The 21,952-nt window shown below is 39.2% G+C and overlaps 4 protein-coding genes across 18 annotated transcripts in view; 1 reads left to right on the top strand and 3 right to left on the bottom strand.

Moving 5' to 3' along the window:
• The window catches only part of ttc3 (tetratricopeptide repeat domain 3), a 43,436-nt gene extending 38,147 nt beyond the window's left edge, over window positions 1-5,289 (bottom strand). The window contains exons 1-5 of one of the 13 annotated variants that reach the window (XM_051121043.1): window positions 3,098-3,275; window positions 2,846-2,962; window positions 2,577-2,643; window positions 2,465-2,507; window positions 2,231-2,390 (exon numbers count right to left, since the gene is read on the bottom strand). In XM_051121043.1, the coding sequence (XP_050977000.1) occupies window positions 2,231-2,390; window positions 2,465-2,507; window positions 2,577-2,642 (269 nt within the window). In that variant the 5' untranslated portion in view covers window position 2,643; window positions 2,846-2,962; window positions 3,098-3,275. The other 12 variants (XM_051121047.1, XM_051121045.1, XM_051121036.1 and 9 more) reach the window with 12 other exon arrangements.
• A 1,620-nt stretch (window positions 5,290-6,909) lies between these two features.
• Window positions 6,910-9,497, top strand: pigp (phosphatidylinositol glycan anchor biosynthesis, class P). The gene is made up of 4 exons (XM_051121060.1): window positions 6,910-7,163; window positions 7,850-7,922; window positions 7,996-8,114; window positions 8,206-9,497. Exons 1-4 carry the CDS (start codon window positions 7,079-7,081, stop codon window positions 8,322-8,324), a joined length of 396 nt encoding a protein of 131 aa, XP_050977017.1. The 5' UTR covers window positions 6,910-7,078; the 3' UTR covers window positions 8,325-9,497.
• A 22-nt stretch (window positions 9,498-9,519) lies between these two features.
• ripply3 (ripply transcriptional repressor 3) lies at window positions 9,520-12,733 on the bottom strand. Its single transcript, XM_051121059.1, has 4 exons — window positions 11,912-12,733; window positions 11,771-11,828; window positions 11,602-11,663; window positions 9,520-10,255 (listed from the first exon to the last, which is right to left on the bottom strand). Exons 1-4 carry the CDS (start codon window positions 12,043-12,045, stop codon window positions 10,105-10,107), a joined length of 405 nt encoding a protein of 134 aa, XP_050977016.1. The 5' UTR covers window positions 12,046-12,733; the 3' UTR covers window positions 9,520-10,104.
• Window positions 12,734-15,823: 3,090 nt separating this feature from the next.
• Window positions 15,824-21,952, bottom strand: part of kcnj6 (potassium inwardly rectifying channel subfamily J member 6) — a 34,227-nt gene continuing 28,098 nt past the window's right edge. For all 3 annotated transcript variants that reach the window (XM_051121050.1, XM_051121049.1, XM_051121048.1), the window contains one exon: window positions 15,824-20,158. In XM_051121050.1, the coding sequence (XP_050977007.1) occupies window positions 19,803-20,158 (356 nt within the window). In that variant the 3' untranslated portion in view covers window positions 15,824-19,802. The remainder of the gene's footprint in view (window positions 20,159-21,952) is intronic.

Raw genomic sequence — 21,952 nt, forward strand, 5'->3', positions numbered from 1 at the left:
GGCCACTGCCGCGTCGTCATGAAAGTTTAACGCGTCCAAATGATTTTAAACCTTGTTAATTAAAAATTTTAAGTGATCACAGAGAGACGGTCAAATAGCCTACAAAAGTATATCAAAACACTCATTTATGATTAGTTTTTTAGCTTTATCAATGATCAATACATACTTAATTTATACAGTGGAGCACAGATGAACCGATCGACCAGACATATTTCAACCGATCTCTGTTCCGGACACGATCATGCAATCATTTTTCAAAGTCTCATGTGTGTGGGAATATAACGAACTCTTTAAACATTCGTTAGCAGAGACCAGAGATGCTGAAGACGAACGCAAAGAGAAAAAAATAGTGTAGCGGGCAGAGAAAGATCACGGTTCACAATGCACGAAATACTGTGAATACTACCCAAATTATTAAAAGGGGGGTTATATGAATGTATCTCCGAGGGGAACTGACTGTTTTAAGAAAAGTTTACGTGGCGTTTCTTTTCATTTGCCCATGTACGATGCATTTGAAGCAGCCTTCAAATAAGCACGGCGCTTCTTTGTTTACAGCGGTAACCAAAGAAACTTAAGATCACTGTTATTCCTTAAGCGCCACCTGCTGGCAGAGACTGAAGCTGTTTCTCAATATGCGTTCTTGTCTGTACTTGTGTTCTTGTGGACTTGTGAAACGTCATCAGTCGTCGCCCAAGTACTGCTCCAATTCAAAGTTCACATCTAGCCAAGTACAGTTCAAATCCCCGGATGTGTTCTTGCTCCGCCCCTTTTATCAAGGATGCATCAAGAGGAGACTTGTGCGAACTTGCGGCAGCCATGTATCCCAGAATGCATTTCGCACCAATCAGCGAGCGTTAATGGCGGAGCCGAAAACCTGCATAATTTTCAAAATATTACTGTTATTGTGTCATGAAATGTAGTTTGAAGAGTATTTCAGGCGAGAATGTCGTTGTTTAAAACTCAAATCTGCGGTTTATTTACAAAGACCGCGCCTATTTGAAAATTTGTTTCGCAGATTTCGGAGATGTGAGTTCCAGGCGAACACCGGGTGCTCAGTGCTCGTGTGTCCCGCAAAGAGAGCCTCACCACGGCTAGTCCTTCTGACGTTTGACGCTGGTCCTGATGTCTCTGTTGTGGTTAATCAAGAGGTATAATTCATTTTAGGTAAATCTAACAGCTAATTTTTGATCTCATGAATCTATTATTTATTCCAGGTCATATCGTTTTGCCTGAGGACAAAGTTATGCTTCATAAATTATTTATTTATCAATCGTAATTCAACGCTGACTTTTTAGCATGTATTTGACCGAATTGTTTGTCTTTGTCTTCATTTCCGATTACATACATCTCTTATGCTTTATACTTATACTTTTATAATGGCTAATATTGTTCATTAAAACTGACATTTAACAAAAAAGGCAGAGTTGTGCTTGTCATGTTTCATTTTAGTATACATAGAGTAAAGATGTATTACACACAGTGCACATATTACCTAAATCACATATTAATGTTTTATTTTTTAAGTGAGTATGAAAAGAGGGTTGTGGTTTATATTTTGAAGAAAACAAAGGCAGTGGTGTTTGATATCACTTCGTTGAACCACGTTTTTGTCGCTATTAATATGTTTAAATGAAACAGAAAAGAGACAGTGGTGGTTGATATCATATTTCGTCTTATTATAAATACATACAGTGAAGATAACCGGAGTAGAAAAGGCGAGCTGACTGACGTTATCAAGTACGCTGCTGTTCCATTTGCAGAACTACAGGACTTGCGTCCTCCCGTCCTCAGGAGTTCGTACTCCCAAGTCAAACTACCAAGTCCGAACTACGAAGGACACAAGTCCGAACTTTGCATATTTGGTATTGAGAAATGGCCTGAGTTTACGCTTTTCAGTCTGTCTGCTGTTTTTCCCTAAAGCATCTGTTCATTTGTAATAAAATATTAATAATAAAATCATTTTTGAACAAACAAATAATATCTGAATTTAGTTAGGCTATAGTAGGTTTAGGAGTGGTATCGAAATTGGAATCCAGAATTGTACAATTTTAATTGGTATGTAATATTTTGGTGTCATATAAGCTTATTCATTAAAAGATAACATGAGTACGAAACAATGATAACAGCAACTATTTAACTTTTGGTTGTTCAGGACCAGTAGAAAAAATCCTTAGCGTTGAGCCCTGCATTCTGAGGAAAAAGGAAAATAACAAAAACACACAACACTCACTTTGAGTCCAGAAAGCCCATCTCCACGGCCCAGAAGGTGGTGGGGTGACTGTCCTGCTGTCTCAGGAGGATATGCCACCAAAACACGGACACGTGCATCAGATGACCCACGTGCTTCTTCACCTCCGGCTTTATCTTGGTCCAGCGCTCGAATATGACATCTGTGAAACACAGAACCACTCAAACATCTGCAGCGAAGATCGAAGACAATAAAGAGAGTGGCTGGATCACTCACCGAGCGGCTCCATGTGAATGTAAGGGTACTGGTTCTGATAAATCTGAGAGAGAAACTGTGAATCATGAGTGTGTTCCGCACAGCCTGACCCCATCATCTGAATTCTACTCACGATCTTGGTTTGGTGTCGCATCACATCTGCTCCTTCCTCCAGATCCGAATCTTCCGAGTCTGACATCCTGACAAAACACAAAAACACAGCATGAGAGCTTACAGAGGTTCGTTTCCCACAATGCACCTCATCTGAGCCGCACCTACAGCCAAACACACACTCTACAACAAATCCACGAAGACACACGCTAACGCTGCTCACGTCTGTGCTGTCTAACACACCAACACTGATTTATGTCCGGTGGGCTGCTCTTCCACGGGTTCCTCTACCTGAGCGCATGTGACGGAGTTTTTCCCTCAGATCGGTTGATTTGAATATTCGTCGTGAAACACGAAACCGGATCTCGAACGGTCGGGCCTCGCTTGGAAATCGATAAAGAACAACACCTGCACGAAAACTGACACGTTTAATGATTAATCAGACGACACAGATGAACTTCATCAGGAAGTTAAACGCGACGCGTCTGTGCCAAGACACTTTACAGATGTTTATCTGAAGTAATTACCGTTACAGATGTTTACCTGAACGTCGCTGTCGCGCAGACACGTGCGGTCGCTTCTAACCGCAGAACATCCCGCCGTGTTATGAATAACAGTGGGTTTTTTACCTGTTTTTAGGCAAAGCGCTGCTTGTTTGTTTCCTGATGTCAACCGTTCTTTCTTTCACGCGTGAACTGCAGCACGAGCGTGAGCACGCGGGAACAGCGCTCCCGCCCTCTGGAGTTCGCCCGCGGAATCACAGCAGCGCCGCGCGCATCACAGCGCCCTCTGGCGCTCGCGAACAGCAGTGCATTTGATTACAGATAAAAAGATGTAAAACCCGGTGTTGCGAACTTAGCAATTTGTTGCTAGATTTAGCAACTTTTCAGACTGCCCTACCAACTTTTTTTCTTCAAAAAGCACCTAGCAACAAATTTAGCTGTTTTTGAAAATTTATTTGGCAACTTTTAGCGACTCAAATGATAAAAAGGCACACATTTTCCCTCTAAAATACACAAAAATTGATGTCTAGCAAGACAGATTTCACGTGAATTAAGTTGGTAGATGCAACTTTTCAGTAACAGTTGTTCATTTATGATTACACCTTGTTATTAGTTTGTACCTGCACTTGTTGATCAGTTAAAAAAATATATGTCGAAAAATGGAAAAGGTGCTGGTTATTTTCTGCCAGGATATTTTCTGTTAATGTAACCTGAGAACGCAAAACACAATGTGTAGCCTAATTTTACGTTCAGGTAAAACAAAACCTGTGAAAAATCAATACAGAAAATTCCTTCAGATGAACAGAGACTTCAAGTGTAGCACACCACCAATACACTGCTTCAAACAGAATTGTTCAGAATCTGGAGTTAGTAAGAAAATACATTACATTTAGACATTTTGCAGACGCTTTTATCCAAAACGACCTACAGATGAGGACAATGGAAGCAATCAAAATGCTAAGACAAGTCTCAGTTAAATTAACGCAGTACACGTAGCAAGTTTTTTTTTTTTAAATTCTATAATAAATAAAAAGAAAACAGACAGAATAGAAAAACAGTAGAGCAAGCTAGTGTTAGTTTTTGTTAACTTTGCATAATGACGTCATCGCGCAATGACATCACAACGCCATTCAGCAACTTTTAGCAACAAATTGTCCTGAATTTAGCAATTTTCCGTGAAAGTTAGTTGGTGTTGCTGGTAAAACGTGTAATTGTTTCTGTTGGTGGCCTGTGGTGGGTTAGCAACTACATGAAACTCCTTTTTCGCAATTCTGAATTGCGTGATGTAGCCCAGACATGCAACTGTAGCATTAAAAAAAAAGAAAAACTCTGAGATGTTACAATAACCTTTTTTATTATTTATTCATTAGTTTCCATATGTGATCTTTCCGTCAAAAAGAGCTTTTCTTAATGCTGTCATGAAGTGGAAACACGATTATCCTTCTCTCTTTTTTTCAGAAGCTGTGGTCAGAAATAAACAAATAAATAAATATGTAATTTCTAATAAATTCAAACAAACTCACTTTAAGATAATAAATCGATATTATCCTTGTAATTACTTTATTGGTAAGTTTAAAGAACAGTTATATTGTTTTACCGGGTTATTGAAAATGTATAACCCCATTCTTATTCTTCATATCATACACACAACACAAAATACATGTCGACTTTTCCAAATGGTAGACTCTTTTATGACTCATTAATCTCAATACAGAGCTGTGGTATAGAGCTGTTATCTCTGCTGTTCACATGATTTTTGATATAAGATGAAAAAGCTTTGATTTTACACATTCATGTGTTTTTTCATTCACCAAATGCTTTTGTACTGAAATATATTCTATATTTAAGAAAAAAAAGATCAAAAATCACATATGCTGGGCGACTTTATAATCGTGTTTACATTAAATGTTATACACACACACGCACAGTATATATATATATATATATGTGTGTGTGTGTGTGTGTGTGTCTATACTTTACCATATTTTGGGGACAGAATTGTACCCAGAAGTGAGCTAAACCTGTGTAGGGTATTTACAGTTAAGACCAAGGACCAGATACGACGAACAAAGAAAAACTTACTGAAGAAAACAGTTCATCAATATAATTACACAGCAGTAATTATATTCTAACAAAAGTCACCATCTGAATGATTGAAATAAAGATACATTTATAAAACCTCTACACGTGTATGTATAGTTCCAAAAGCATACCTTCAGTGATTATTTAGATGACAGTGTGATCTGTGTTTGTATGTGAAGTGTCCCTCCAAGGATGTACATCACAATCATAGCACCATTCACATCCCTTCAGTCCTGGGTGCAGCTGTTCATTTTTCTGAAGACTTTTCCTGTGAAACAGATACAGACACTGACACACACACACACACAGAGAGAGAGAAGCAGCAATGCAATTTCTTCAAGGCTGAGTTCTTCAAACAAAAAGGTCTAATCAGGAACTTTTCCCAAACATCCAGATATGAAGTGTTTTTTCTCAGCTAGAGGTTTCAGACAACATTCTTCATTATTTTCTAATATTTAAAGATGAAGAATAAAGCAAATGCTTTAATTGTAAATTGGTCGTGTAGATGAGAGGCTCTAATGAATGTGATCTGAGCTGTCATAGTAAGTCAGAAAAGTCAATGTATGTTTTAATGTGTTGGTGCTTTTCTCAAACCAAGGACAGAACACATTCCAGTGAGACAATGTGTAATTCTACACAAGTTTCACATGGGAAAGTCCTTTAATGAAAGTCATTCAATATTTTGACGAATAATATGAAATGACAACCCAATAAACCACTCAACGGGACGTATGTGACCCTGGACCACAAAATGTCTTAAGTAACAAAAAATACTTTGTGTGGGTCAAAATGATCAATTTTTTTTATGTCAAAAACCACTAGGATATTAAGTAAAGATCATGTTCCATGAAGATATTTTGTGAATTTCCTACCATAAATATATCAAAACTTAATTTTTGATTAGTAATATGTATTGCTAAGAACTTTATTTGGACAACTTTAAAGGTGATTTTATCAGTATTTTAATTTTTTGCACCCTCAGATTTCAGATTTTCAGTTATAGTTGTGTAGTTGTATTTCAGCCAAATATTGTCCTATCCTAACAGCTTATTTATTCAGCTTTCAGGTGATGTATAAATCTCAATTTAAAAAAAATGACCCTTATATTTCATCTCTGCTGTGTAATTCCTATGTATTAGTTCTGCATGATTATGACAAACATCATCATTGACAATTATTCCCTTGAAATTGTAATTATTATTAATTACGATGATCACAGTTTACACTGAATGATGTTTTGAATAGCTTTACACCATTGTTTGAAGCAACTGCATGCCACATTTTTATATCTAGTTTCTTCTTTAAATATAAAAAAATGAAAACAATGTGGAAAAAAACTTAAAAAAAAGATAACCTGTAGTAAAAATTCTCTCTCTCTATCTTTCACACACACTTAAGAATTTAAAATTTTAAGGCAGCAGAGTAACAAATTATTTTAAGCTGACTCAACAAATTGTGTTTTTTATTTTTTACAGTGTAATTGTAATCACGATTAGAAATTTGATTAATTGTACAGCCCTACTAGGTATGTTTGCACTATGTCCGTACTTTCTTCTGCCCTGAACATGTGTGTGTTGCTCAAACCAGTGTTGCCAAGTCCGCGGGTTTCCCAAAAAAAAAACGTGTACTTTACCCCCCCAGAACGCGATTTTTCACGGGTCCCAAAAACTACTTTCGGGCTAGTTTTGAGTAGTAATTGGGCGGGATTTGTTGTGAAAACCTGGCAACCATGCTCCAAACAGCACAGGGGCAGCGTTCAGCATCACGCGGTGCGCCTGCGCAGAAAAACAAGGAAGTAGTTTCAGAGAAGAAACATTTACGTGTTGTTTATAATCGGTTTCATTCAGTACTGTCAGATTTGTCAAAGCTTTAGCGTTCAGCGACGAGCAGAAGCAAGCAGATGTGTGTCCGGTAACTGTTAGTGTGAGTTCGGGTGTTGATGATGGTGGAAAACTCTCCGTCTCCGCTGCCGGAGAGAGCGATTTACGGCTTCGTGCTGTTTCTGGGCTCGCAGTTCGGATTCTGTACGTGTCTCCGTCATCACTGCTGTTCAAACTCAAACAGATGTGCAGAACCAGACCTAGCACTTTGAATTAAAGTTTACTATTTACCAGTTACGTTTAAAATGTGTGTGTACACATATACTGTATGTGTATTTGTGGACCACAAAACCAGGCTTAAGGGCTCATTTTTGTCCTGAATAAATAAGCTTTCCATTGATGTGTGGTTTGTTAGGACAGGACAGTATTTGTCCGAGATACAACTATTTGAAAATCTGTAATCTGAGGGTGCAAAAAGTCTAAATATTGAGAAAATCACCTTTAAAGTTGTCCAAATGAAGTTCTTAGCAATGCATATTACTCATCAAAAATTAAGTTTTGATACATTTACGGTAGGAAATTTACAAAATATCTTCATGGAGCATGATCTTTACTTAATATCCTAATGATTTTTGGCATAAACGAAAAATCGATCATTTTGACCCATACAATGCATTGTTGGCTATTGCTACTAATATACCCGTGCTACTAATGACTGGTTTTGTGCTCCAGGGTCACATATAATCATTTGTGACTAAAAAATGTTAAAGCTTTGCATCCATTTGAGTTAATAAACTGTTATAAGATGATGTGTATTACAGTTTTTTTCATAATTGAACTGTGGGTTTTGTCACTGTATTCACGTGTGCTGTTGTTATTGTTCTCATCAGTTCTGTATGTGGTTTGGGCTTTTGTTCCTGATGTTTGGCTTCACTCTGCCGGACTGACGTACTGGCCTCAGAAGTGAGTGAATCTGCTTTTTCATGTTCATATGTTCGTGGAGGTGAGGCTAATGTCTTGTACGCTTGTGTTTCAGATACTGGGCTCTGGCGGCACCCATCTACCTGCTGGTCACTTTATTCACCTGTTTGGTGCTGCTGTTCGGGGTGAACATGATGAACACGGCTCCGCTCGCATCTGTAGACAACATCACAGGTGAGCGTCACACTCACACACGCCAGCACTGATCACATTTATACTGAAATCTTGTGTGTTAAATCAAACGAGTCATTGTTTGTGTGTTTAGATCACTATGCCAAGAGTCAGCGTGCAGATGAGGATCAAGAAGGAGCGGTTCCCAGACTCAAAGACGTTCCCATCAGTGAAATAAACCGCGTGCTTTACCTGAATCATCACGCGCAGTGATGTGTGTCGTCGGCGCAGACGTGTGGCGTTTGCTCAGGGTTTAGATGATCAGATCCATCAGCCGCGTGACAGGCCTGAGCTCTGACTGTCAGGTGACCCGTGGCGCGGCCGTCGTGACCCCGCTGACCCTCGGACAGACCTGAGGGACTTCAGATGACGAAAACACTCTAATAAAGCTAAAAAACTGAAAACACACTGAGCTTGAGCGTGTTTCTCAAACACCAAACTCCTGACGTGGTGTTGTGTGGTGGTTTGGGGTCAGACCGTGACCTCTGTGACCTCAGACTAGAAGTGAAACGGTCAGATCACTATCTGCCATCATCTGCTCCATCAGTCTGCGGCGGGTACGTGTTCCTGCTCGTCTCCTCCCGCAGACACCGGCCCTCATGAGCAAACAGACGGGTGTCGGGTGGCCGGTCACCGTTTAACCTGTGACCCCCTGACCCCACGACCCCGCCGCAGTCACATGGTGAAAAATACACTGCTGTTTGCTTCTTTTTCTCATGTTTGTTTTATTTATTACAATGCGATGACTTATATACAATTAAGTCGTCACTGCACTGTAAAACATTGAAAAAAATAAAACATATATTTGTAACCCTGGACCACAAAACCTGTCATATAGGTCAGTTTTTTGAAACTGAGATTTTTACATCATCTGAAAGTTGAATAAATAAGTTTTCCATTGTTAGGATAGGACAATATTTGGCAGAGATACAACTATTTGAAAATCTGAGGGTGCAAAAAAATCAAAATATTGAGAAAATCACCTTTAAAGTTGTTCAAATGAAGTTCTTAATAATGAATATTACTAATCAAAAATTAAGTTTTGATATATTTACAGTAGGAAATTTACAAAATATCTTCATGGAACATGATCTTTACTTAATATCCTAATGATTTTTGGCGTAAGAGTAAAATTGATCATTTTGACGCATACAATGCATTGTTGGTTATTGCTACAAATAAACCCATGATACTTAAGTAAAGCTGTGTTTTGTGCTTCAGGGTCTGTAACAAAATTTAGTTTAATAGTCAGTTTAGGTAGAAATGACTTGTACCGCTAATTTGACTTTTTGTTTTTTGTTTTTTTACAGTGTGTGTTATTCAAACATGCCGCTTCATCAGTCATCTAAATATGCAAAAGCCTGTTTTTAACATTTTTATGCTGTGATGACTGTTAATAAATGGAGGACACAAATGCATGATGAGAAATCTTTTTATTTGCATTCAAATTTTAATAGAAATACATACACCTTTGCATAAATTCCAAAAACAACATACAAATGAAACACTATCAGGTCATTTTCACCTTAAAGGGACAGTTCACCCAAAAAACAAAAATGGTCCCCACTGACTACCAATGGCTACCAGCAAATGTTTGGTTACAACATTCTTCAAAATATAATACATGTTTATCTCATTTACGTTAGAGATGAATAAATGACAGTTTTCATTTTTAGGTGAACTATCCCTTTAAGGACGTTCCCAGACGTGGGACAATGTGAAGGATCTTCCTTGGATCAAAGGTGTGTTCAGTCTTTGATGGCGTGACCCGTCTCACCGGCGCGTGACCCGACCTGTCTCGCCGTATTTCTGCTCGTCTCAGGTGATAATCCTGTTCCCGCGGATCCGCGCCGCTTCCTGAAACGCGCCGCCGTGTTTCCCCTCTCCATTCACACGGCTTGTTTCCTAAACAGAGTTCTGCTTCCTGGCGGTCGCACGCTTCGCTCTCGTCTCGCTGGAGAGTTCGTGTTATAGAGATGTGGATCTGATGAGGTTAATAAGTGTCTGTTTCATCGTCGTCCTCCTCAGAGCTGGAATCTTCATCGTTGTAAAAGTGTAGTGTGGCCTGAACGGGGAAACTGGCCAAAACCGTCCGGCCCAGATGAGACAGATACTCCTGCATCCTGGATCTGGGCAGAAAGAGCCTGCGGATGGATGCGACCCGTCAGAAACACACACGCAAACTCACTGACGGTCAGCGCTAGTCAAACCCAGCTGACAGGAAACGTTCTCTCAAAGTTATGAACAAATGTTCTTCCAACAACTTTAAAAGAACATTTAGTCTCTGGTCTTTAATAACGTTCTCACAACATTAAAATCATTGTTTCTATAGTGTCTGAAACATTTTAGTTGCACGTTTATCAACACTCTAAAAAATGCTGGGTGAAATATAAACAAACTCAGTGAATGGGTTGTTCTGACCCAGCCGTTGGGTCAACTATTGCTTAATTACTATACTCCTTGTTTAAAATGAACCCAAACAGGTTGGAAATTAAGATTTATTGATATATTCAATAAATGAACATTTATTAGCTGTTGTATAAATAATAATTAAATAATAAACATTTCTTAAATTGTTATTAATAAATGTTCACCTTTTAATTATTGCTGATGACTCTAGAAATTGTGTCTGATTTTTAATGTACAACCTATTTTGGGGTTCATTTTAAGCCAGCCATATAGTCATTTTTAAGCAATACTCGAGTTAAATGAAACTACCCACAAGGTTGGGTTTAACATATAACCTGAACGCCGGGCCAAAACAACCCAATCTGTCGGTTTGTCCACACTCTAAAAAATGCTGGGTTAAACGGAGCTCAGCGATACGAACAAATTCAGCGATTAGCTTGTTTTAACCCAGCTGTTGGGTTTAATGTTAACCTAACCTAACCTTCTGGGTAGCCAAAATGTTGCTTAAAAATGACTATATTCCTTGTTTCAAATGAACCGAAATAGGATGAATTAACTTTTACTAGTATGTTCGATAAACAAACATTTATTGAGAAGTTCACAATTAAAGAAATCACAATTAAATCATAAACATTTTTTCAATTGTTATTAATAAATGTTCACCTTTTAATTATTGCTGATGACTAGTAATTATGTGTGTGATTTTTAATTTACACATTTTAAGCAACAGTTGAGTTAAATGAAACTACCCAGAAGGTTGGGTTAAACATTTATCCTAACCGCTGGGTTTGTCCATTTTTAACGAAGCAGTGTAGTGTTTTCTAAATGTAACAACTTGTTTGAGAGAACATTCAAAAGTAACATTCCCACAGTGTTCGCAAAATGATACAATGGAATGTTCTCTGCATGTTCACGTAACAATCAAAACGTTTTTAAAGACATTCAGAGAACATTCTGAAATAACTTCATGGGGACGTTAGCAAAACATTCCTAACACACATTGTGTTCACTGGCTATTCAAAAACATATCATGAACATCAAAGTGTTCCTGATTTCAGAATGAAGATGAAGAGCATCAGACCTCACAGGATGATGGAAAACATCTTCAGACGTCTGAAGCCGCCTCAAACCTCCAGAAACCACCTGAAGAACACAATTTGAACCTTTAATAAGATGTCATTTCTGCACTTTCCGACTCTGAGATCAACATATCACTTAAAAACAGACTCTAAAGTCATGAAATCACTTACTTTGTTGAATTGCGTCTCTGCTGTTGAAAGATCCCACGGTCTCCACATCACAGGACAACTATCAGAACACAAGACAGCGAGTCACTCACACTCACAGCTCGAAAGCATGAAAACACGGAGGAACTGGACGTAAACTCTTACCCGAGCATCGGATCCGCGTCTGGACTCACCGGCAGCATCTTCCACACTGACCGCGCGCCCACGCACGCACACGTATGAAGACGCGCCGAGAGGTGGGCGTGGTCAACTTTAGGAAGGGTATTTAAATGTTTCATTTTGGAATTATTATGTCATCTAACGATTCCATACTTGCTATAAATAGTTTAAATCAAACCGGCTTCTGACTTCAATTTTAACAGCCGTGGAAAATACCGGTATGGTACAAAACACGGGTTTGTTTATCTCAGATACGACGCAGATTTGCGTCAGGCTCAGCCAAAACCAATATATATTTAAAGAGTGAACTACTCGCTCATGTGATTCTCACAGACTCACAGTAGCTGAGCTGCCGCTAGAGGGCACGAGAGGACGGAGAATAAATACAGTCCGTATCTGAAGGAAAATAAACCTCAACAGGTTACAGTGGAAAATATGAACTAATTATTGCTGATAAACGAAATGAACAACTAAATTCTAAATAAATAAGTGACTAAAATGAGTTAAGTTAAAGTGATTATGTGACTAAATACTCTGTTATCTTAAAGGTTCTGAATGACATTTCTCATTGACAACAAACAGAATTAAAGTTTAGTCCACACAGGATGTGCAACGGAACGTTTGTACAGTAGAAAAACCATTAGGAATCACTATGGAATCAAATCAACCCCTAAAACCAGTGTGTGTATTCACTGTCAGATGTTCTATCTCTTGGCCAGCAAACAAATCCAGAATTTAGCAGATGCTCTGATTTGTCCCTACCAACATCAATCCACTACTAAATTGTCTGTAGCCATAATTTTGATCAAACAAATCAGGCCCGGTTCTACGGGGGTGCTTGAGGGTGCAAAGCACCCCCAAACAAAAGCAAAAGCACCCTCAGATAAAATTATTAATAGCGTATTAATTTTTAAATTAATGAACACGCACTGATATTGCTAAACTATATGATTTATAAAAGACAAAAATTAATACATGGAATGGGACATTTTTTTATTCCATATCTTGCTTGCTATCATGTTAAACGTGTACTAGTTTTAACGCTGCAAATTCTGTAAAAAATACTGTAAATACACAAGCTGAATTGTTAAAAGCGCACCTCGGGTCATGTGACACGAACCAACCAATCAGCTTCATCCTTTATAGAAACAACATTGAAAACTCAGCCAAGACGGTGAAACAGCTGATCATAGCTGTACAGGGATAGACATTTTTAAAATACATTTTGTAGCAGGGCAGTGCTAGAAAGCCATTTATCATTTGCTGAAACTAACTTGTCTTCATGGAGAGCGTAGGCCATGGTTGCCTAGTAACGACAGACGCCATGGGAGCGTAACTTCGCGCTTTGGAAAGAACGCGTTTTTAGGCGCGACATGTGAACTGCTCCTAGATGAGCATGCAGTAATAACCTTCACAGTGTATTCTTGATGTTAGATGGCATTTGTTGAAACTACAATTACGATACTAGTGTAGACGATTTATATTACTCAGTCCTATTTGGTGGTACCGTTTTCATACAGTTCCATGCATATTTTTTGTGAGCACCCTCACAATTTTCAGAAGCACCCTCAGTGATTTGGTTCTGGAACCGGGCCTGAAACAAATGACTGTGTGTACATGTGACCACTATTGTAGCCATTTTATTTTAGGCCGCATCTGAACTAGGCAAAACACCACTGATATCAGGCCTATCTGAGAAATTACACACTCTAGTTAGCAGGAACCTGATTATGTTCGTAGACTTGTCTTCGACTTAAAGCGGTTATCCTCGGAATGGAAATATCTGTAAACATCATACTTTTTTTTTAAGCTTATTTCAGTTAATGTCATAAAACTAGCGAGCCAGTCGTAGTACTGCTAGTGTCGTGTAAACATGGCTGAACGCGAAACGTGGAGGAACAGACAAACGGAATCAATTCAGTGAGTCATTTACGCTGGAACCGATCAGGGGTGCGTCTCCCAAAAGCATCGTTAGCTAACTATGGTCGTTAGTTCCATTAAAATGTTTTGGTAACGACGGATTTACGACCATAGTTGCTTTCGGGAAACGCACCCCTGATTGATTCAAACTCGTGGCTTCGATCATTCCGTTCAAGCGATTCACTAGCAAAAACCAGATCGAAAGAGCCATTCATTTTCAAAGTTCGGCATCGCTTGTAAAGCACGTAGACTGCATCCCAGTGTGCATACTATCCATCCTAAATTTTAAGTAACAGTAGTAATTTTCAATACTATTTAGGGCAGATAGGGTGAATAGTATGCGCATTGGGACGCAGGGCTTATGATGGCGAAACGGAGCTTTTCGAAACTCCAAATCAGTGAAATCATTGCGTCGCAAAATGATTCACTGTTTCGAAAAGCTCCAGTCGGACCGCGAATCATTTGATTCAGATCGGAACTTCGGAGCGGGTTCGCGAATATTTTCATTTGGGACTTTGCGTATCCAAATCATTTGATTTGGAACTTCGGAGCGGGTTTGTGAATCATTTGATCCAGATCGGAACTTCGGAGCGGGTTTGTGAATCATTTGATCCAGATCGGAACTTCGGAGCGGGTTCGCGAATCTTCTGATTCAGATCGGGACTTCGCGTATCGCGAATTATTTGATTCAGATCGGAACTTCAGAGTGGGTTCATGAATCTTTAGATTCAGGACTTTGCATAACGTGAATCATTTGATTCATAAAGGAACTTCGGGGCGGGTTCCCGAATCTTTTGATTTAGATTGGGACTTTGCGTATCCAAATCATTTGATTCAGAACGGAACTTCAGAGTGGGTTCGTGAATCATTTGATTCAGATCGGATTATTACATTTTTTTTCCTGATTTCTTTATTTTATTTTATTTTATTTTTTATTAAACACTACAGAACAGTGTACAGAATAGGATGTTCTGTACTGTTAGGACAGTTTCCATGTACTTGGAAACAAGCGAATGAATTTTCCTCAGAAGATCTCTCTATATTTAAGGAGAGGTGTTGTTATGATTTTCGCTTGTTATGATTTTCAAGGGTGTAGAATTTAGTAGAGACGCTATGACATATCCCTAACAATATCCACACATTACTAAATTGACCCTAGCAATAATTTTGACTAAACAATTAAATGTCTGTTGTCTGCTGTCTCCATCAATGCCAAAATCAAACCTGCACCCTTGAAGAAACCTCTTAAATGTGTTCAAATTGTATCCTTTAGTCCGTAAATGACAAAAGTTGACGCTTTTTTAAAAGTTTGACACTCCTGCTGCTGCTGTATTAAACAATAAATACAAAATAATATTCTTAAATGATGAACACCGTCGTGAGGAGAGATCTCATCTGTCTCACAGCAGCTGCTGATTCAGTGCAATATTAAAACTCATTACTCAAGTCACTGTTTCAGTCACGAGAACAAACCCCTGTTTAGACGCCATCATTAGTTGAATCATTATGATTGTTAGACATACACAGCTAACAAAAATACATTCCAAGAACCTTTTGTTAACATTCACGTTAAGTTATGGAAATATTATTTCTGAAAGTTTTAAAAACATTTTTTCTTGGTTATGTCAACGTTAAGGGAACAATCCACTGTATCATTTTGCAAACACTTTTGAAAGTTACTTTTGAATGAAACAAGTAACATTTAAAACCATTAGATGACGTCAAACTAAATGGTTCAAGAACATGATTTTCTTCATGTTAAGAAAAACAGAGGACACTGAATGAACGTTCTATTAATGTTACTGGAAGAACATTTCTCGGTAACTTGAGAGAACCTTGCCAGAACATTCTGAGAACGTTCTCTGTTTTCTGGGTTCTGAAGAAATAAACGGACTCGATTCATCGGATTCATTCTCACTGATGCATCAACACATAAGCCTTTGTTTACTCATTCACACAGAGAGAAAAAACCCAAAGTCAATATTTAGATATGGTTTATTTATGAGCTTCTTGTGACACAGAGTAATTATCTAAATCAACAAGAAAATCAGAATGAGTCGCCGTCGTATGCGCGCTAAATCTGTATAAACACTGTGTATAATGTACCATATTATGGCTTGTGAAAGAAGCTTTAGAGAAGGATCTGAAGACATTAAAATGTTCATATTCCTGATTTCATATTCTCGAGTGATCGAACTCAACAGAAACGAAGGAACGACTGGATCTGATGTGACGTGAGACGTGTTTGAATGGCTTCGTGTCAGCAGGGCGCTTTAAAGGGCACTTCATCAAACGTACGGAGCGCGGAATGTTCCAGTCTTTACTGTAGAGGATTATTGGAGGACAGGCTCTCCGAAAGAGCTCGTCGTCTGATTCTCCCTCCAGCTCCCTCCAGACCGACGCGTCACGCCGCTCATCCACCGAACACACCGACAGATGAAGCGGCGCGAGCTGCGGCACGACAGAATCCTCCTCGTATCCACCACAAAATAAAAATCAGACATGTTAACTCACAACTGCGAGAAAAAAGTATGAATTATGAGATATAAATGTACAATGGAGAGCAAAAAGTCAAAATGCTGAGACCGAAATCATTTAGAGAAGAAAAGTCGGGAATGTGAGAAAATCTGAATTATGCGATACAAACTTGCACTTGTCATAAAAATCGTTAGAAAATTCGAATAGAGAGATGAAAAGTTCCAGTCACCTGCTTGATCTGTTTATTCTGTGGTGGAAACAGCAGAATCCGGACTAATAGCGGAGCGGGAGAGCGTCGGGCGTCACGGACCGGTCTCAGACAGACGCGCATTTGAGTTGACGCAATGAAAACGAGGCTGCGCAAAACACCGCAGTGTCAAACCGCGCCGTCAGTCCATCATAAACAGTTTACTATACTGCCGTCACATCACCTCATCATTTAAAATAAAAACGGCAATTTAGCATTTCTAATTCAATTTGCTGCGAGTCTGATCAAATAATGAGTCCAAACAGAGATTCATCACACTCTGATCACTCTGAAAACGACCTAGCGCTGGGTAAAATATAGACCAACCCAGCGGTCGGGTTATTACCGAGAAGGTTGTGTTAAACATTTAACCCAATCGCTGGGTTAGTCTATATTTTACCCAGCGCTAGGTTGTTTTTAACCCAGCGGTTTTCAGAGTGCTGTTCAGTGCACATTTAGAGTGTGTTCCTGTTCAGTAGCACAGATCATTATTAGACATGTTTAACTCCTATCCAGCTAACAAAAATATGGTCTAAGAATGTTATGCTAATGCAAACATTAGGGGGAATGTTACTTCTGAATGTTCTGAAACAAGTAACATTAAAAAACAAAACAAAAAAAAAACAAAACGTTAGATGGACATCCAAATAAAACATTTTAGAAAAAGAAACTTTCTATTAACAATGTATAAATAATGTTTTAGTACTTTAGTTTTGAGAACATTTTTAACCCATTTAATCCCACCGGTCACAATAGCCAAAAGGTTTTCATTTATAAAGCTCTAAAAACCTTACTGACTGATGTTTAAGTTCAAAAAAATGAAGCGTCTCAATTAAAAATGTGCAGTTTCACATGATTAGTGCAAATTGTCACATTACCAGAGCAGTTTATTTCCTGTTTGCACCTTGAGAAGATGATGACTGCATCAAAGCCCCAAAACGAATGTTAACATTAACATATGACAAAGATTTTTAGTACACATTATCTTTAAAGCGTCTACTATGAATATATGAATTCACATATATTCAGTTTTGTTAAATGTGTGGTCACAGAATGAGTAAACATGTCGATGGTCACAACAGTGAGCGGTGGGAGAACAGGGAACTTAGGTTCACTAAATTAAAAGTTCAACTGTTACAGATAAGTTACAATATTGATGTTGTAATACTGCTAGCACTTACATAACAATTTGATGATACGTGTTACAAAAAAGTAACAATTTTGAAATATGTTGTTGGTTATATATTTTTTTTAACCTCAGTGTTAATGCATAATAGTAACCCTAGAATGTGATTTAAAAAAGCTGGGCTAACCATTTTTATGACTGCAGAAATATGTTCATTTAGTACACACATTATCCAGTCCCACATTATAAAACTCTATTTTTTCCACACACTTTTCCAAAAATTATTTCAAAAAATAATTATGGATTATTTCAGAGGGTTACTCATGACACATCATTTGGTTTTTTGTCATGTCTGGGAAAAATTTGGGATTAAACGCCTTAAAGATCAGATAACTTTAAAGAAATGTTCTATTAATGTTACTGAAAGAACATTTGTTCATAACTTTAAAAGAACCTGGGTAGAATATTAGCTAAAGTTCTGTGAACGTTCCCTGTTATATAGTACACGACCTTCAACTCTTTCTCCGCCACTGAAGGAATTTTCCAGCTTTCTGTTTTCACTGTTACACGGTAGGAGGCGCTGTTACACATCTTCTGAAAGAGTACTGAATGTCTGGAACAAAACACGGCAAAGAAGCAGAAGAAACATGCGAACGCATATGTAAGTAGATGCTCATGCAAAATAGCGTGATTATTAACATTAAATGTTATATAAATCTAATCTGCTTAACATTACCAAATGAAATGTCAAGTGATTTAGGACTGTGACGCTTTGGATGTGTTGACAGAAGTGATGGACTCTATATTTTAATCACTGATCTGAACCCTATCCAGACAGACTCTGACAAAAACATGATTTTCTCAGCTTTTTGTTCAAAATATTGCTTTCTTCATGAAACTCACCCACATTCAAGTGATAAAAAAAGATTGCGTGGTGTATTTTTGTTGCAGAAGCAGAGGCCCTGTCTTTCATGTTCAGATAACAAAATATTTCATGCAATAAAATATTCGTGGAGCTATGAAAGCTTTGAAAATGATTCAAAATGCTGGCAATGCCTGGCAACTTTTGAAAAAAAGAGTTCAAGTCTTTAGATCACTTTTCACACTACACAACTGTCTGCCAATACACCAATACATATCCCTCAGACATCTGCGACTCCCGCGCCACGTGATCGCAGCCCCGTTTCCATTTGCGTGAAATGAAATGCGAGGGTCACGCGCCGGAATCGATAAGCGGTGAGGCGTTCGTTAGTGACGTGAGGGTTCGGCTCTTTGGTCTCGTGTGCGAGTGAACGCCGATGTGTCTCGCGGTCAAAACTCACGTCTGCCGCTGCCGTTCGAGCGAACGAACAGAAGCGTCGCGGAGAGACTCGCGCAAACGCACGCAGCATCGGGTCCCTTCGAAAGTTCTTCATCCGATTGCGAATATGAGTTAAAGGAAGAGAGAAAGCTCATGGCTGATGACGGTACGGAAGGTTATCGGAGCAGACATGCACGATTACACACGCTCGCACGCTCACGCACGCACGCACGCCATCGTCAGCCCCACAATCCCATGCAACGCGAGCGCACCGCCGTCCTCTCTCGGGGAGTCCGGTTTGCATCCGGTTCGGATCTGCTGCGCGTCCGCTAGTATGGCCTACAGTACTGCAAACTATGTACATCGGAGTCTGTCGACTACAGGGATCGTTTGTACATGCGTGGATAAATAGGTCTGTCGCTATTCCAGAAGGCAGAACACACGACCGCGCGTCGTATCAAACAACCTCACAGATCTCCAACCCAGCAGATATATACAAAAAATACAAATGCAAATGCCCTAGAATAGATCTATATATATATTCATATACATATATAGGTTTTAATCTTTGAATTACAAATCTGAAAATATCATTTCTTATCTTTAAGAAAAAAAACTGGTTTCGGGAACCATGCAGTCGCCCGCGCGCGTCCTTCGGGACGAGAAAAAGAGAAGCGCGTGACATGGGGGTCCGTGTCCTCGGCCCGCCTCGGGGCGCTTTCCTGAGCTGACCTCTGACCTCTGACCTCAGCCAAACTCATCCGGCTGCACCGGCGCAGAGGCGAGGAGAGATTCGCGTGTGCTCCTACACTTTCGACTCGTTCTCTATGTTGGCCACGTCTCCGTTCCTCTCCGTCAGCTCCTCGGCCTCGCCGCCGCCGCCGCCGCCGCTCCTCTTCTCCCGCGGCTCCTCCTGCGAGTCCAGCAGCCCCTGTTGGCTCAGTTTGCTGGCCACCGACCAGGTGAGCGGCAGACGGGAGCGCGCCGTCATTTCGGCCAGCTCTCGCGCGCTGCAGCTGGGAGTGTTGGTCTCGTAGATTTCGTGGAAGCTGTTGTAGTCGACCTCGTAGAAACCGTCCTCCAGGGTCAGGACCGGCGTGAAGCGGTAGCCCCACTTGATCTCGCTGGCCACGTACGAGCTGCGCGCTTGACACGTCATTCCTGAGGGAGAGGTGACACAGAACGAGAACCGAGGTGAGGAAACCACGAAACAGAGCTGAAAGCGGGCCTGCACCAGTTATTGCATTTAAGCACAGTCGTGATTTTTGCGTCTGGGTCAATCTGTGCATTAAAAAAAATTCAAAAACTTCCCCGGCTCAAATAGTTTTTCTGAAGAAAGATACACATGTATAGTGATGAAAGCCAAAATATTAAATGTCATGGATGAGTAATCCTTTATTTTGTAGGAAATTTTCACCTGAAAAGTACAGGGGGGTAAAAATGACTTCTGAAAGATGGCAAAGTTCTCATGCCTGTAACTCAAGAAGTGTTAAAGATACCTTAATGCCCGTTTAGATGTTGTGTCTTAAACTTTCCTTTTAGCAACTTTATTTTTAAGGCCATAAATGGTTTGGTTCCAGAGATATTGGAATGACTCCAGGAGTAAAATGTTAAAATGTACACATTTTCAGTGGTCAAAAACCAAATGTGGGTCAGTTTGAAAAAATATGAGACTTCTTTTCTTTTAAAATGGAATGTCTGAAGAACAAACAATGTTGAAACAAGAGATGTATCCCGTTTCTTTCTGTCAAAACAACTGCATTGAACACACCAGTCTGAGTGCCATAAATAATTTTTCCAAAGTTTGTGTGCCTATAACTCAAGAAGTATTACAGCAACATGATTTTAGATTCTAGTTCTTAATAAACTTTCCTTTTGGAAATCTTATTTTTAAAGCCCTGTATGGTTTAATCCTAGAAGCATCGAGATCTATTTTTATCTAATTTAACAATTTACTCCTGGAGACATATTGAAATTCCAATATCTCTGGATACATACAAGGCTTTAAAAATTGAGATACCAAAAGGAAAGTCTGTTAAGACCCAATATCTAAAAGGGCATTAAGATATCTTTAATACTTCTTGAGTTACAGGCATGAGAACTTTGGAGAGAAAACTTGAAAAGTGCTGTTTCCCCAATTTGACTGGTCACCATTGGCACATAATGCGGTAAAAATTGATAAAGTCAACAGATTTTACTAACAGAGCCACCAATCTCTGTGTAACAATAAGATAATGATGCGGGCATCTTTCTTAAGTCATTTTACCCCCCTGTAATTTGGCTCTGAACCTCAGGTGAAAATTGCCATTTTGACCTCCCTCTACAAAATAGTGGATTACTCAGTAGATATTCATCCATGACATTTAATATTTTGGCTTTCATCATTATACATGTCTATCTTTCTTTATAATAAATATTAGAAAAATCCAAAAATTGAGCCGGGGACCTCTGGTTGAGTTGACACGGAATGACCCTAATTAAAAATAATCACTGTGATACTAGCCTGCTGGTTATTTCTCATGAAAATGTTTTTATTTGACATTGCCGTTATCTTGCATTCGTAACAAGCCTTTACAAGCACTGATGGTTACCAGATGTCAAGAATTTAAATCCTCCAATCAGACATTTTTGCATAAATCCATACATTTTCTGCCCAGTCATTTTCCTTAATTCCTCAATCTGGCAACCATTCACACACACACACACACACACACACACACGTCTGGTTTATTATCTTTGTGGGGACTCTCCATAGGTGCAATGGTTTGTATACTGTCCATACTGTATTTTCTGTCCCCTTACCCTAACCCTACCCCTAAACCTAACCCTTACAGAAAACTTTCTGCATTTTTACTTTCTCAAAAAATCTCATTCTGTATGATTTATAAGCTTTTGTACCCATGGGGACCACAAGCCGGTCCCCACAATGTCAAAAATTTCAGGTTTTACTATCCT

This window comes from Labeo rohita, chromosome 10, assembly GCF_022985175.1.
Source record: "Labeo rohita strain BAU-BD-2019 chromosome 10, IGBB_LRoh.1.0, whole genome shotgun sequence".
NCBI lineage: Eukaryota > Metazoa > Chordata > Actinopteri > Cypriniformes > Cyprinidae > Labeo > Labeo rohita.

Coding starts and splice junctions, on each gene's coding strand:
- pigp (XM_051121060.1), top strand. CDS start 7,079: ATGATGGTGGAAAACTCTCCGTCTCCGCTGCCGGAGAGAGCGATTTAC. Junction 7,923..7,995: donor CTGACGTACTGGCCTCAGAA/GTGAGTGAATCT, acceptor CTTGTGTTTCAG/ATACTGGGCTCTGGCGGCAC. Junction 8,115..8,205: donor ATCTGTAGACAACATCACAG/GTGAGCGTCACA, acceptor TTGTGTGTTTAG/ATCACTATGCCAAGAGTCAG.
- ripply3 (XM_051121059.1), bottom strand. CDS start 12,045: ATGAAACATTTAAATACCCTTCCTAAAGTTGACCACGCCCACCTCTCG. Junction 11,664..11,770: donor CAGAGACGCAATTCAACAAA/GTAAGTGATTTC, acceptor TGTGTTCTTCAG/GTGGTTTCTGGAGGTTTGAG. Junction 10,256..11,601: donor GTTTTCCATCATCCTGTGAG/GTCTGATGCTCT, acceptor ATCCATCCGCAG/GCTCTTTCTGCCCAGATCCA.